Source organism: Entelurus aequoreus, linkage group LG11, assembly GCF_033978785.1.
Source record: "Entelurus aequoreus isolate RoL-2023_Sb linkage group LG11, RoL_Eaeq_v1.1, whole genome shotgun sequence".
Classification (NCBI taxonomy): domain Eukaryota; kingdom Metazoa; phylum Chordata; class Actinopteri; order Syngnathiformes; family Syngnathidae; genus Entelurus; species Entelurus aequoreus.
In genome coordinates this window covers 24531649-24545917 of record NC_084741.1, presented here as the reverse complement: position 1 = coordinate 24545917, position 14269 = coordinate 24531649, and the positions used below count along the sequence as shown (strand labels likewise).

General features: G+C 42.4%; 1 protein-coding gene across 6 annotated transcripts in view; it reads left to right on the top strand.

Moving 5' to 3' along the window:
- Positions 1–14269, top strand: part of lta (lymphotoxin alpha (TNF superfamily, member 1)) — a 48018-nt gene that overhangs the window by 17488 nt on the left and 16261 nt on the right. For 2 of the 6 annotated variants that reach the window (XM_062064166.1, XM_062064163.1), the window contains exon 2: positions 544–646. The exons of 1 other annotated variant lie outside the window; for it this stretch is intronic. Coding sequence is in view for 2 of the 5 variants with exons in the window: in XM_062064160.1 (XP_061920144.1) it covers positions 492–646 (155 nt within the window). In the remaining 3 variants the exon portion in view is untranslated. Of the gene's footprint in view, positions 1–95; positions 647–2335; positions 2405–2541; positions 2607–14269 lie in introns of those variants that run through there. 3 more of the 6 variants (XM_062064160.1, XM_062064159.1, XM_062064161.1) reach the window with 2 other exon arrangements.

The following is a 14269-nucleotide window of genomic DNA, read 5'->3' as shown; positions in this document are numbered from 1 at the left end:
ATACATACATGATGATGGAAACACAAAGGCTGATCTTTACTGCGAATGTAGCAATAAATCAACAAATCTATACTTACGTTCGTGTTCCAGCAAAGAAAGTCCAGATATCTTGGCTCATGCGCGTACGCGCTAGTAGGCGCGTCCACGTCTGCGGGTGCAGACATTGGTCGGCTCAGCGCGCTTAGGCGGAGCCTATAACTCTAGGCGGCGCGCGCCGGTTTGGTTTGTCGCGTCCGCGTATGCGAATCAGACACGAGTCCGCTCAGGATCAGCTGTCTGACCGTACAATTTTCAGAGGCGGAGCTGTATCCTCTAGGCGGAGCCAAAACGAATGTGACAGTAACGCGGGTTGGGCGACTTGAAGGCGGATCCGTATAGCAGTCTTCTGCTGTGTGGGATATATCTGTATCATGAATCAAGACTGGACCCCGACTTAAACAAGTTGAAAAACTTATTCGGGTGTTACCATTTAGTGGTCAATTGTACGGAATATGTACTTCACTGTGCAACCTACTAATAAAAGTCTCAATCAAAAAAACACAGACTGGGAAGGAACCCCCGGACTACAAAGCAGACCCCGCAGGCTACCGGAGCGAGCCCCAAGAAGCCCACAACACGCAGGGGCAGAGGAAACTCTGCCTCCGAAGTAAGTGACGTGTGTTGTGGATCTGTGGGGGTTGTCTTGTTCCTTGTTGTGGAAATAAGTTGAGCCAACACACGACGTGCTGCTAACTGTATTTTTATTCACCACTCGTGGGAATAACACATCTCATTTCAGGCAACACTAAAACAGGAAGTACCTCGTTCCTTGGGCCAATCATATTCGTGTACACTTCAGGGACCGCTCAGAGATCGTATTACCTAAGAATATTACATCCCCCTTCTTTTAGAAAAATATGGAAACAACATTTAAGAAAACACACTCTGTGCAATAACCATTACTGAAACGTATTGAAATTCAAGTAGCACATATACGACTGCCATAAAGTAGGAATTCAACAACAGATTTCAATTATCACTTAACTTGCTTGAATGTCATACTGTTGAAAATAGAAACACAATCACAATGTTATTGAATTGTATGTATCTGAACACCATTGAGCATATTTTTTATAAGTCCATAACAACTCTGGGCTGGAAAGTATTGAAATTCAAGTAGCACATATACGACTGCCATAAAGTAGGAATTCAACAACAGATTTCAATTATCACTTAACTTGCTTGAATGTCATACTGTTGAAAATAGAAACACAATCACAATGTTATTGAATTGTATGTATCTGAACACCATTGAGCATATTTTTTATAAGTCCATAACAACTCTGGGCTTAACCTCACGTCCAGACCTTGTCTGATACCGCGCAGGTTGTGGGGCTGTTTCTTCTGTTATTTTTGAGGTGTGTGGTGTGTCAGTGTGCAGTGCATGTTGTGTGTCATGTTTTGTGTTTTCTTCAGTCTGAGTGGTCAGTGTCTCTCTTGTGTCCAGGAGATGTTGTCTGTTTCGCCTGTATTCTTGTCCTCCTGATGCTCGTATGTGGTATGATCTTTCAGTATCAGCTGAACGAATGACAACTGCTGGTTTCCAGTAGCCTTTCTCCTGGAAACGGATGTATTGTCCTTCATGTAAAGGTGACATTTTCTTAGCTGATCTGTCATAGTACTTCTTCTGCTGGTGTTGTTTGTTGGTTCTCATGATGTGGACATCCTTGTGGCTGATAGTTTTGGGTTGCAGCTGCTGATGGGTGTTAGGCAGGATTGAGCGTGTGCGACGACTCATGAGCAGCTGAACTGGTGACTTGAAGTTGTCCACTGGGGTATTGCGATATTCAAGCAGACTCAGATAAGGGTCTTTCTGATCAGCTTTGGCCTTTTCCATAAGGGACTTTGCAATGTGAACAGACTTTTCGGCTAAGCCATTACTTTGAGGATAGCATGGGCTGGAGGTAATGTGTGTGTGGAAACCCCACGTGTTGGCAAAAACATCAAACTCTCTACATCTGTACTGTGGACCATTGTCTGATATGACAGTCTCTGGTATCCCGTGTCTTGCAAAATAAGATTTTAGTTCATGTATAACAGTAGCAGCTGTGGTGCTGTTTAATCTGTTTAGCTCAAAGTATCTTCTGTAATAGTCTACTGTGACTAAATAATCATCATTGTTCCAAGTGAACAGGTCAGTAGCCACTGTTTGCCATGGCCTGTCTGGGATCTTGTGACTTATCATTGGCTCTTTTAGTGTTTGATGGTTTCTGTTCATTGCAGATGTGGCATTTACCAACTAATTCCTCAATCTGTTTGTTCATCCCAGGCCAGAAGATGATGTCACACACTCTTTGTTTGCACTTTTCCATACCCATGTGACCTGCATGGATACGGGATAACATCTCTGTGTGCAGTGAGTTGGGTATGATGATTTTTTCCCCCCTTGAATAGGATGTTATTCATCTGCGAAAGCTTGTCCCGGTAGTTCCAATATCCCGCCATGTTCTGAGGGCATTGTTTCCTCTCCTCGGGCCATCCTGACTTAATTGTCTTTTTCAGCAAGATGAGTTGAGCATCCTTTCCAGTCTCTACCTTGATGTCTTCAAGTCTGGTGTCACTGACAGGTAGGTTGCTATAAACCGTGTGCACCTGCATGTCCATACCTTCACTGAGGCTGGTGTCCTGGTCAGGCAGTGACTTTCTGGAGAGTGTCTGCGACAGGAATGTCTTTGCCTGGTCTGTGAGTGATGGTGATACCTCTGTAGCTGAAGCATCATTCTTTGTAACCTTGGAGGCGCTGCTGCAAGCGGTTTTCGCAAATTGGATTCAAGTGGCTTATGGTCACTTTCCACGGTGATGTGGCGACCATATATGTACTGGTGGAAATGCTTGCACCCAAACAGAATACCAATAACTCCTTCTCAATTTGTGCATAATTGACTTCACAATCAGTTAGTGACTTAGATGCATAGCCTATGGGCTTTCCTTCTTGTAATAGTACTGCCCCTAATCCATATTTGGATGCGTCAACTTGGAGTCTGAGTTCCTTGCTCTTGCTATGTCCTATGCAAGGGCTGTTTAACACCTTTCTTAGGTCACAACTCTGGAGACCGATGAGCGTTGTCAGCAGGTTTATTGACATTCAAAAGGGTGAAATTAAAAAGACAAACAATACAGTCAATATATACATCAATGTGGAATGCGCTCCCAACAGGTATAAAAGAAAGGGCATCTCTATCCTCCTTCAAAACCGCACTAAAAGTTCACCTCCAGGCAGCTACAACCCTAAACTAACACCCTCCCCGGATTGCTAATAATCAAATGTAAACAATCAAATGCAGATACTTTTTCTTTTTCTTATGCCTTCTGATCTCTCTCTCTCTCTCTCTCTCTCTCTCTCTCTCTCTCTCTCTCTCTCTCTCTCTCTCTCTCTCTCTCTCTCTCTCTCTCTCTCTCTCTCTCTCTATGTCCACTACTTGATGTCCATACCCCCCCCCCCCACCCCCCCCCACCCTCCACACCCCTGATTGTAAATAATGTAAATAATTCAATGTGATTATCTTGTGTGATGACTGTATTATGATGATAGTATATATGATAGTATATATCTGTATCATGAATCAATTTAAGTGGACCCCGACTTAAACAAGTTGAAAAACTTATTCGGGTGTTACCATTTAGTGGTCAATTGTACGGAATATGTACTTCACTGTGCAACCTACTAATAAAAGTCTCAATCAATCAATCAATCAAAAACCCAGACTTAAACAAGTTGAAATTCGGGTGTTCAATCAATCAATCAATCAATGTTTATTTATATAGCCCTAAATCACAAGTGTCTCAAAGGGCTGTACAAGCCACAACGACATCCTCGGTGTCGAGTGGGTCTGACATAATATTGTGAAAGTCCAACACATCAGCGAAAGTCCAGTCCATGGTGGGGCCAGCGGGAACCATCCCGAGCGGAGACGGGTCAGCAGCGTAGAGATGTCCCCATCTGATGGACAGGCTAGCGGTCCACCCCGGAGCAGAGTAGAAAAGAAAAGAAAAGAAACGGCAGATCAACTGGTCTAAAAAGGGAGTCTATTTAAAGGCTAGAGTATACAAATGAGTTTTAAGATGAGACTTAAATGCTTCTACTGAGGTAGCATCTCTAACTTTTACCGGGAGGGCATTCCATAGTATTGGAGCCCGAATAGAAAACGCTCTATAGCCCGCAGACTTTTTTTGGGCTCTGGGAATCACTAATAAGCCGGAGTTCTTTGAACGCAGATTTCTTGCCGGGACATATGGTACAATACAATCGTCAAGATAGGCAGGAGCTTGACCGTGTAGTATTTTATACGTAAGTAGTAAAACCTTAAAGTCGCATCTTAGGTGCACAGGAAGCCAGTGCAAGTGAGCCAGTATAGGCGTAATATGATCAAACTTTCTTGTTTTTGTCAAAAGTCTAGCAGCCGCATTTTGTACCATCTGTAATCTTTTAATGCTAGACATTTACCATTTAGTTGTCAATATAAAAGTCTCAATCAATCAATCATATGTTATGCAAATGGGGGGGGTGTAACAGAAAGTGACTTAGGCCATGTCTACACTAAGTCGTTTAACCCCTTAAACAAATAATTATTTAGCCTACGCCCCGTTTTAACCACACTAAACCAGCGTTTAAGGTCCCCCTTCTCGGACAAATTTTTACACAGGTAAATCCATCCATCCATCCATCTTCTTCCGCTTATCAGAGGTTGGGTCGCGGGGGCAGCAGCCTAAGCAGGGAAGCCCAGACTTCCCTCTCCCCAGCCACTTCTTCCAGCTCTTCCCGGGAGATCCCGAGGCGTTCCCAGGCCAGGCGGGAGACATAGTCTTCCCAACGTGTCCTGGGTCTTCCCCGTGGCCTCCTAACGGTCGGACGTGCCCTAAACACCTCCCTAGGGAGGCATTCGGATGGCATCCTGACCAGATGCTCGAACCACCTCATCTGGCTCCTCTCGATGTGGAGGAGCAGCGGCTTTACTTAGAGTTCCTCCCGGATGACGGAGCTTCTCACCCTACCTCTAAGGGAGAGAAACTTGTACCCGTGATCTTGTCCTTTCGGTCATAATCCAAAACTCATGACCATAGGTGAGGGTGGGAACGTAGATCGACCGGTAAATTGAGAGTTTTGCCTTCCGGCTCAGCTCCTTCTTCACCACCTCGGATCGATACAGCGTCCGCATTACTGCAGACGCCGCACCGAGGTCTCACGATCCACTCTTCCCTCACCCGTGAACAAGACTCAGAGGTACTTGAACTCCTCCACTTGGGGCAGGGTCTCCTCCGCAACCCGGAGATGGCACTCCACCCTTTTCCGGGCGAGAACCATGGACTCGGACTTGGAGGTGCTGATTCTCATCCCAGTCGCTTCACACTCAGCTGCGAACCAATCCAGTGAGAGCTGAAGATCCTGGCCAGATGAAGCCATCAGGAGCACATCATCTGCAAAAAGCAGAGACCTAATCCTGCAGCCACCAAACCGGATCCCCTCAACGCCTTGACTGCGCCTAGAAATTCTGTCCATAAAAGTTATGAACAGAATCGGTGACAAAGGGCAGCCTTGGCGCAGTCCAACGCTCACTGGAAACGTGTCCGACTTACTGCTGACAATGCGGACCAAGCTCTGACACTGATCATACAGGGAGCGGACCGCCACAATCAGACAGTCCGATACCCCGTACTCTCTGAGCACTCCCCACAGAACTTCCCGAGGGATACGGTCGAATGCCTTCTCCAAGTCTACAAAGCACATGTAGACTGGTGGGGCAAACTCCCATGCACCCTCAAGGACCCTGCCGAGAGTATAGAGCTGGTCCACAGTTCCACGACCAGGACGAAAACCACACTGTTCCTCCTGAATCCGAGGTTGGACTATCCGGCGTAGCCTCCTCTCCAGTACACCTGAATAGCAGTGTAATTCTTGAATCTCCGGCACTTAGCTTTGTATACACTCATTGATCGTTTACAAAGTGAGTTCGGAGAGGAAGTGACGCCAGAAAGACCGCGCTCCACACAGGAAGAGACATCAGAAAGAACGCGCCATACTTCATAACAAAGATGGAGGCGGATCATCCAGACATGCCTGTGTTTCTCCTTCTTCTACATGTACAGGCGCTTTTGGAAATCACAAATCAATACCTTAAAGGCCTACTGAAACCCACTACTACCGACCACGCAGTCTGATAGTTTATATATCAATTATGAAATCTTAACATTGCCAAAACGGCCGGGTTAACTTATAAAGTGCAATTTTAAATTTCCCGCTAAACTTCCGGTTGAAAATGTCTTTGTATGATGACGTATGCGAGTGACGTCACTAGTTTAACGGAAGTATTGGTACACCTTTTGAATCCAATACAAAAAAGCTCTGTTTGCATCTCAAAATATTCCACAGTATTCTGGACATCTGTGTTGGTGAATCTTTTGCAATTTGTTTAATGAACAATGAAGACTGCAAAGAAGAAAGTTTTAGGTGGGCTCTGTGTATTAGCGGCTGGCTGTAGCAACACAACCAGGAGGACTTTGATTTGAATAGCAGACGCGCTAGCCGACGCTAGCTGCCGACCGCACGGATGATCGGGTGAAGTCCGTCGTCCTTCCGTCGATCGCTGGAACGCAGGTGAGCACGGGTGTTGATGAGCAGATGAGGGCTGGCTGGCGTAGGTGGAGCGCTAATGTTTTTATCATAGCTCTGTGAGGTCCCGTTGCTAAGTTAGCTTCAATGGCGTCATTAGCAACAGCATTGTTAATCTTCGCCAAGCTAGAAAGCATTAACCGTGTCCAGGGTTTAATAGTATTGTTGATTTTCTGTCTATCCTTCCAGTCAGGGGTTTATTTCTTTTGTTTATATCTGCATTTGAGCCCGATGCTATCACGTTAGCTCCGTAGCTAAAGTGTTTTGCCGATGTATTGTCGTGGAGATAAAAGTCACAGTGAATGTCCATTTCGCATTCTCGACTCTCATTTTCAGAGGATATAGTATCTGAGGTGGTTTAACATACAAATCCGTGATCCACAATAGAAAAAGGAGAACGTGTGGAATACAATGAACCCTTGTACCTAAGTTACGGTCAGAGCGAAAAAAGCTACGTCCTGCACTGCACTATAGTCCTTCATTCTCACTTTCCTCATCCACAAATCTTTCATCCTCGCTCAAATTAATGGGGTAATCGTCGCTTTCTCGGTCCGAATCTCTCTCGCTGCTGGTGTAAACAATAGGGAAATGTGAGCAGCACTCCAGCTTGTGACGTCACGCTACTTCCGGTAGGGGCAAGCCTTTTTTTTTATCAGCGACCAAAAGTTGCGAACTTTATCGTCGTTGTTCTCTACTAAATCCTTTCAGCAAAAATATGGCAATATCGCGAAATGATCAAGTATGACACATAGAATGGATCTGCTATCCCCGTTGAAATAAAAAAAATCATTTCAGTAGGCCTTTAAGAGAAGGCAACGAGCGATTGCAGCTATTTCGGATACAACACTTCTCAGACGGCAAGAAAACTTTCAAATTTCTGGGTCAGCTGTGAGTAGGGATGATGTTTGATTAGCCTATTATCGAATCGTCTTATCGAACCGATTCCTTATCGATTCTCTTATCGAGTCAGGATAGGTTGTTGTATATGGAAAAAAACACACAATATTTGGTTTAACAAAAGCTCACTTTTATTATATAAGAAAAAAATGTAATCTAATAAATAAATAAATATTGACTGTTACCCCCCTAAAAAAATAAATAAAAATAAATATTGACTGTTGTTACCCAAAGTATATTAAGTGGGATTTTTCAGAAAAACAAATATATACAGTAACACAAAAACAAAAAATATGTAACACTAGTGAGCAGTAGAGAATGTGAAGTGATTTGTTAAACCAAATATTGTGTGTTTTTTTTCATATACAACAACCTATCTGGACTCGATAAGAGATCGGTTCGATAAGAGGATTCGATAACAGGCTCGAATTCGATAATTTCTTATCAAACATCATCCCTAGCCGGGACGGGATTCGTTCCGAGGGATTCGAATAAAGAACCAACTCTTTTTCTTTACTATAGTGGTCTCGATAACGGGTACCGGTTCTCAAAAAGGGATTCGAGTCCGAGGACTCGGTTCTTTTCTTATCGAACAACCGGGAAAACCTGTTTCGAGTATCATCCCTAGCTGTGAGTCTATTTACTGAAAAACTTCGTCCCTTCCTCCCGTGGATGTGATACAGACAGTATGTGACTATAAATATCGCTTTGTGTGTGACTGTGAAATGTTCAGGCAGCGTGCATGATGCCCGCATCTTCGCTAACTACGCCATTAGCGCGCAGCTGAAAAATGGAACCATCCCCCCGTGTCCCAGACAACTGCTTGAAGATGAAGATCCGGTCCCTTTTTTTATTTTGGGTGACCATATCTCACGAAAAAATACCCCAACGGCGGAGTCAACCCACAACAACAATACTTTAAGTATTCTCTGTCTAGATCAGTGGTTCTTAACCTTGTTGGAGGTACCAAACCCCACCAGTTTCATATGCGCATTCACCGAACCCTTCTTTAGTGAAAAATAAAATGTTTTTTTCTTTCAAATTCAAGACAAAGTTATGTGTTTATGGTAACACTTTAGTATGGGGAACATATTCTAAGTAACAGTGTTGGGACGGCGTTACAGTAACGTCTTACTTTGTAACGCGTTACTGTAACGCCATTAGTTTCCGCGGTAACTAGTAATCTAACGCGTTATTTTTTATATTCAGTAACTCAGTTACCGTTACTACATGATGCGTTACTGCGTTATTTTACGTGACTTTTTATGTAGTATAAAGTGTGTTTTATCGGAGCGCTGCAGTGTCATCGTTCTAAATCTTCTTGTGTCACAAACTGGAGAAGAGAGACCTGCGCTCTGTGTGTGTATCTGGGTGTGTGTGTGGGGGGGGGTGTCTGATCATGGCGGAGCCAGAAGTCGAGTTTGTTAACATGGAGATAATTTCACTACTTTTCTTTTGTCGAGCACAAAGAAAAGAACATTTTAGTTAAATGTAATTTGTGCTTTGGATCAAAGATCCCATCTTCTGCCCAAAACAGCAATTCTAATCTGCTGAAACAAGCTACATAAGCAACATGCTTCGACGAAGCTAGTAAAGAGAGACAGAGACTCCAATGCCACTTCACCTCCACCACCATCATTCAGCACTGAAGGTACACACTCTGTCAATCAATGTTCCCTCTAATTGTTCATGTGTGAGCAAACGCAAAAACTCCCTGAGCATTCAGTGGAGCCCATGTGAGCAACATCAGACGTACACACTGTGGCTACACCAGCAGCACACCTGTCCCAAACCTGACTAAATAACAAGTTCAATCTCCATCCACCCATCCATTTTATACCGCTTGTCCCTTTCAGGGTCGCGGGGGGTGCTGGAGCCTATCTCAGCTGCATTCGGGCGGAAGGCGGTGTACACCCTGGACAAGTCACCACCTCATCGCAGGGCCAACACAGATAGACAGACAACATTCTCTTATTATTATAATCAAATGACAGCAGTAATTTCCATTTCTAATATAAGTGTTTAGGCCCACTTACAATGACAATAACAACAAATATTGTTTTTCATGAACTGTGTACTTGTATTGTTTGTCTGGGTGGAGGTCCTGCTTTGAAAATAATTTGTACCCCTTTCAGACATTGCATTTAGTTCCCATTAAAACATTCACATGTTGCACAATGAGATGTAAGCAGGGGATCATGTGTACATTCCTGCAACTTCCTGTTTGTAAAAAATATATTTTTATTAGTATTTATTTAATATACTAACAGCATTTCATGATTAATATTTATAAATTAAGATTCCTAATAAATGACACTAGAATAAGCACACATTTGATTGGTAAATCATAGTGTAACGACCTGGTATTACACTTTATGTGTGGTGTTGGAGTTGTCCGACTTTTTGTGTGGCTGTAAACGCATCACTGGCTAAGTGCCATATGTGCATGTGTTGGCGCAAGTGAGAAAGAGCGAGCGGTTGCTGTTGATAACAAAGTTGCTTTTGGTATTACACTTTATGTGTGGTGTTGGAGTTGTCCGACTTTTTGTGTGGCTGTAAACGCATCACTGGCTAAGTGCCATATGTGCATGTGTTGGCGCAAGTGAGAAAGAGCGAGCGGTTGCTGTTGATAACAAAGTTGCTTTTGGTCTGGTTTGTATTGCAGAAAATGACCACTTTTGCTAGATATAATTTTTTTTACTAATGTTTTGGTGATGTGTTTATGGTCGACAATAAAGAGTTTTGCTCAGTAAAGTGATGGATAGAATTTATGTCCTCAAAGCGTCTCGACAGACGTTACAATATTTGAACAATGATGACGAAAACTGTTTTCTCTGTCGTGTCCGTGTGTCGAAAATTGTTATGCGCTTATTTTTTTATTTGATTTTGTGCGTGGCATAGATTTGCCGTGCGCAGAGGACGCTTGAGCAGTGCGTAATTGCACAGGCGCACACCTTAGAAAGAACGTTGCTGTCAATTCTCTTATATACTCTTTCATTCTAGACTTCTAGAGTGTTTGATTATCACATCACTCTAAATGTATAGACAATAACGTTCACAACATAAAGAGGGATCCTAGTGGGCCAGGCCAATCTTTCCTTATCTCTAAACTAAAACTGGAGAAATGTGTAGAGTGTTCTGGGCTTCAGACATGATTTTGTGTCAGAATTCCTTGAGGAAAAAATGTCTGGTTAGGCTTTGTGTATGTAGTGTGTGCCTTCCTTGCTTTACAGCTATGTTGTTATTATGCTGTTTGTTACTTATGTATGTTATATTGCAGCTATTTAAAATAGTTTTGTCAATTTGTTCTGGCCAGAAACAATTTGGCCTTTATAACATATCTTTGTCTTTGTGTGTTGTATGTAGACCACATTGCTTAGCAGAGTTCAGTGATGCAAATGCATGTCAAGTTGATCAACAGATTGTATTATTCTCCAGTGCAATAACAGTACTGAAATGAAGGCTAAAAGGGCATTAATGGGAGCTTTAAAAAAAAAAGAAGTAACTAAATAGTTACTTTTCACAGTAACTCATTACTTTTTGGTGTAAGTAACTGAGTTACTTTTGAAATGAAGTAACTGTAACTAGTTACTGGTTTTCAGTAAGTAACCCAACACTGGTAACAAAGACTTAATTTAGAGTTTTTTGGACACTAGGGGAACATATTCTAAGTAACAAAGACTTAATTTAGAGTTATTTGGTTAGGGTTAGGGTTAGAGGGTAAGGGCCAGTGTTAGAGGGTTAGCGTTATAATAAGGCCATGCCGAATAAGGCATTAATAAGTACTTAATAATGACTAACTAGTCAATATGTTACTAATTTTCATGTTAATAAGCAACTAATTAATGGTGAATATGTTCCCCATACTAAAGTGTTACCATGTTTTATTACTGGTGCACAAAATTAACCTTGCATGAACATCACCTTGTTCAAAGAACAAAACCAACACAGTGCATAAACTGACAACAAATTACACACCTGCAAATCAGTCTGACTTCTGCTGTTGCTGTATCCGTAATACGCAGATAGGGAGAAGTTTTTATTTACACGATGAGTCGGGTGTGTCTTGACCTCCGCCGAACCCCTGAGCCCGACTCACCGAACCCAGGTTAAGAACCACTGGTCTAGATTAATTGTTGTAATTGATGTAAAATGTTCTTTATCGCATTGTCTACTTTCTCATGTCGATTAAAGATTTGATTAATTTATAATGGCTCAGGTGTGATTCACTACAACAGCCACACTTCTAATTAATTGAAAACCACAACACTGGATATTGTTCAAAGGAGATACATTTTAATTTAAAAACTTGCACACAAAACACAGCACACAAATGTAAAATGCACAGCAAACGATTTACAATAAAGCTCTTTTAATTAACTTCACAGTGAAATAAAGTCATCTACTGGGGAGATTGGAGCAGATGGACGCTCAGTTTTTTTTTTTCGTTTTTTTCCGCATGCGTACTAGGTCGCGTTACGCCGGCGGACGAAGGAGGGCGGGGGTCTTAAACGGTGCCATTGTTGTGTGTGGACACGGATAAGGTTAGGTGTGATTTACCCTGCATAGCCTAAACATAAACGGGGCCTTAGAAGCAATGATTTGAAGTTACGTAATGATGTGATGGCAAGGAGAAGTTTTCACTGCCAGGCTCCGCCCATTATGAATAGGTACAAATAATTACCGACCAATCCAGCACTTCAGGGTGTCATTGTCACCATCATCATTTTTACCAATTATGATCAAAATCTGAACATCTGGAGTTGAGTTATTAACGTTCTCAGGTTAAGTGACGAACCATCACCTCAAAGTTTGGCGCTGTCAGGTTCAAACCTCGATGACATCTATTAAACAGACAAGAAGCAAGGAATTAAACAGAGACAGGATTCAATTTGGCTCATGAGGATGAAACGTCTTGTACAGTCTTCCATCCCGCTCTGACGAAATGGATGCACGCATCCTCTTATTTGGACTTTCCCTGATTACATAGCAACAGCTGTTTCTAAGGGGAGATGGGGTCGTAAAAAGCTGTTGCACTCGGTCACAAAACAGTTCAAAGAAAAGATGCCTGGAGCTTGCGTCAGGTCCTGCTTCTTCTCCGCTTTGTAGATCTCGGGTCAAGACAAGATCTTCCTGTGGATCACAATAGACCAAAGAAACCGACACCTTCAAGTCGCTTCCCATCGTACACAGTGGAGTTTTACAAGCCGTTTGCTTGGTAAGATCAAAGATAGCTTTTGTCTCATCGCCGGGAACTCATGGGAACAGAAAGTTTTGTGATAACTTACATACAATTATTCTGACAGGCGCCATGCCACGTCCACATCCTAAAGCATAGGCAAAATGTATTCACATTCACAGATACCCGTTTAATATCTGTCTGATCATCTAAAGTGATGTAAATGACAGTTTGACTGGTGATGGCGAGGAGCAGTTTTCGCCGCCAGGCTCCGCCCACTATGAATGGGCTGACCCATACGACACTTTAAGGTGTAATCATCATCATTTGTACCAATTATGATTCAGATCTTAATTTGTCAAGCCGAACTAATCTAGTTTGTGTTGTTTAAATCTTGTGGTGAGCCATCAGATCAAAATTTGGCTCCATGCCACAGGCACATCCGATGACATAGGCCAATTTCCTTAGCAACTTATCCATCTGTCCAGTATCCTTCATTTTAACCGCTGATTATTTGGTCAAAGTCCCTTGAAGGAGTTTGTTAAAGTACGACCCATTTTTAGCCTAAAACTTGCCAACGGAAACCAAGATGGCGGACTTCCTGTTATTTTCAAATATGGCTTCTTGAGACTTTTACGTGCGTCCTCTCATGATAAACTTCACCAATTTTCATGAAAATATGTGAATCTGATATCAGGGGGGTCATTTTTTTGCTACCAAGACAAATTCAACATTTCGTAATTGGGCCCCCAAAAATATAAACATTTTCGCCATACCTGATGCGGCTGCAAAAATTGGTGAGTTTTAATGCATAAAAATGCGATCAAAGTGGGAGAATAATAAATAATAAACAAAGCAATTTCAAAAGGGCCTTCACAACTTTTTGCTGCTCGGGCCAAATAAGGCAAGAAGAGAAATATTTACACATTTATTTTGTGTAAAGTAAATATGTACAGCACATATGGGGATCTACATCAACAATATGATTTGCCAGGACAGTTTTTTTGTGTTTAAAAAAAAAAAAAAGACAGTTTTGTTATCTCAGGTCATCTCATCATTTATAAATATTTACTAATTATTTTTAATCTAACCTTGATTTACAATCGTGACACATGGATTCTGGCACATAAACACTACATGTTCCTTTACAGAAATCCTATTTAATTAATATTTAGTGAGTGACATATGACAGATGTTGAGGCAATAACTTCTCCTATATGCCTGTGTGTCATCGAAATGTTTAGTTGCTCACAAAAAGTGTAACATGAGCAGGGACAGCACCCATCGAGCCACACGCAGCGTGCTTCTGAGAAGTGTCTATTGTGTTTGTTTATATTGTGTGTTTGTGAGATTGACAGAGATGAGTAAGGAGAAAACTGGTGACATTTACATAATCCAAGAGAAGGTACACCACTTGTTTGGGGATTCCCAGTGGAGCCCGTTCTAAAGAGAATTGAAACTTAGAGCACGTCTCAGTTTCAGCCAGTACTCTCTGAGGTGATCCGAAAGAGGATGCTAAGCTCACCTACCCAGGTGTCCAAATGAGA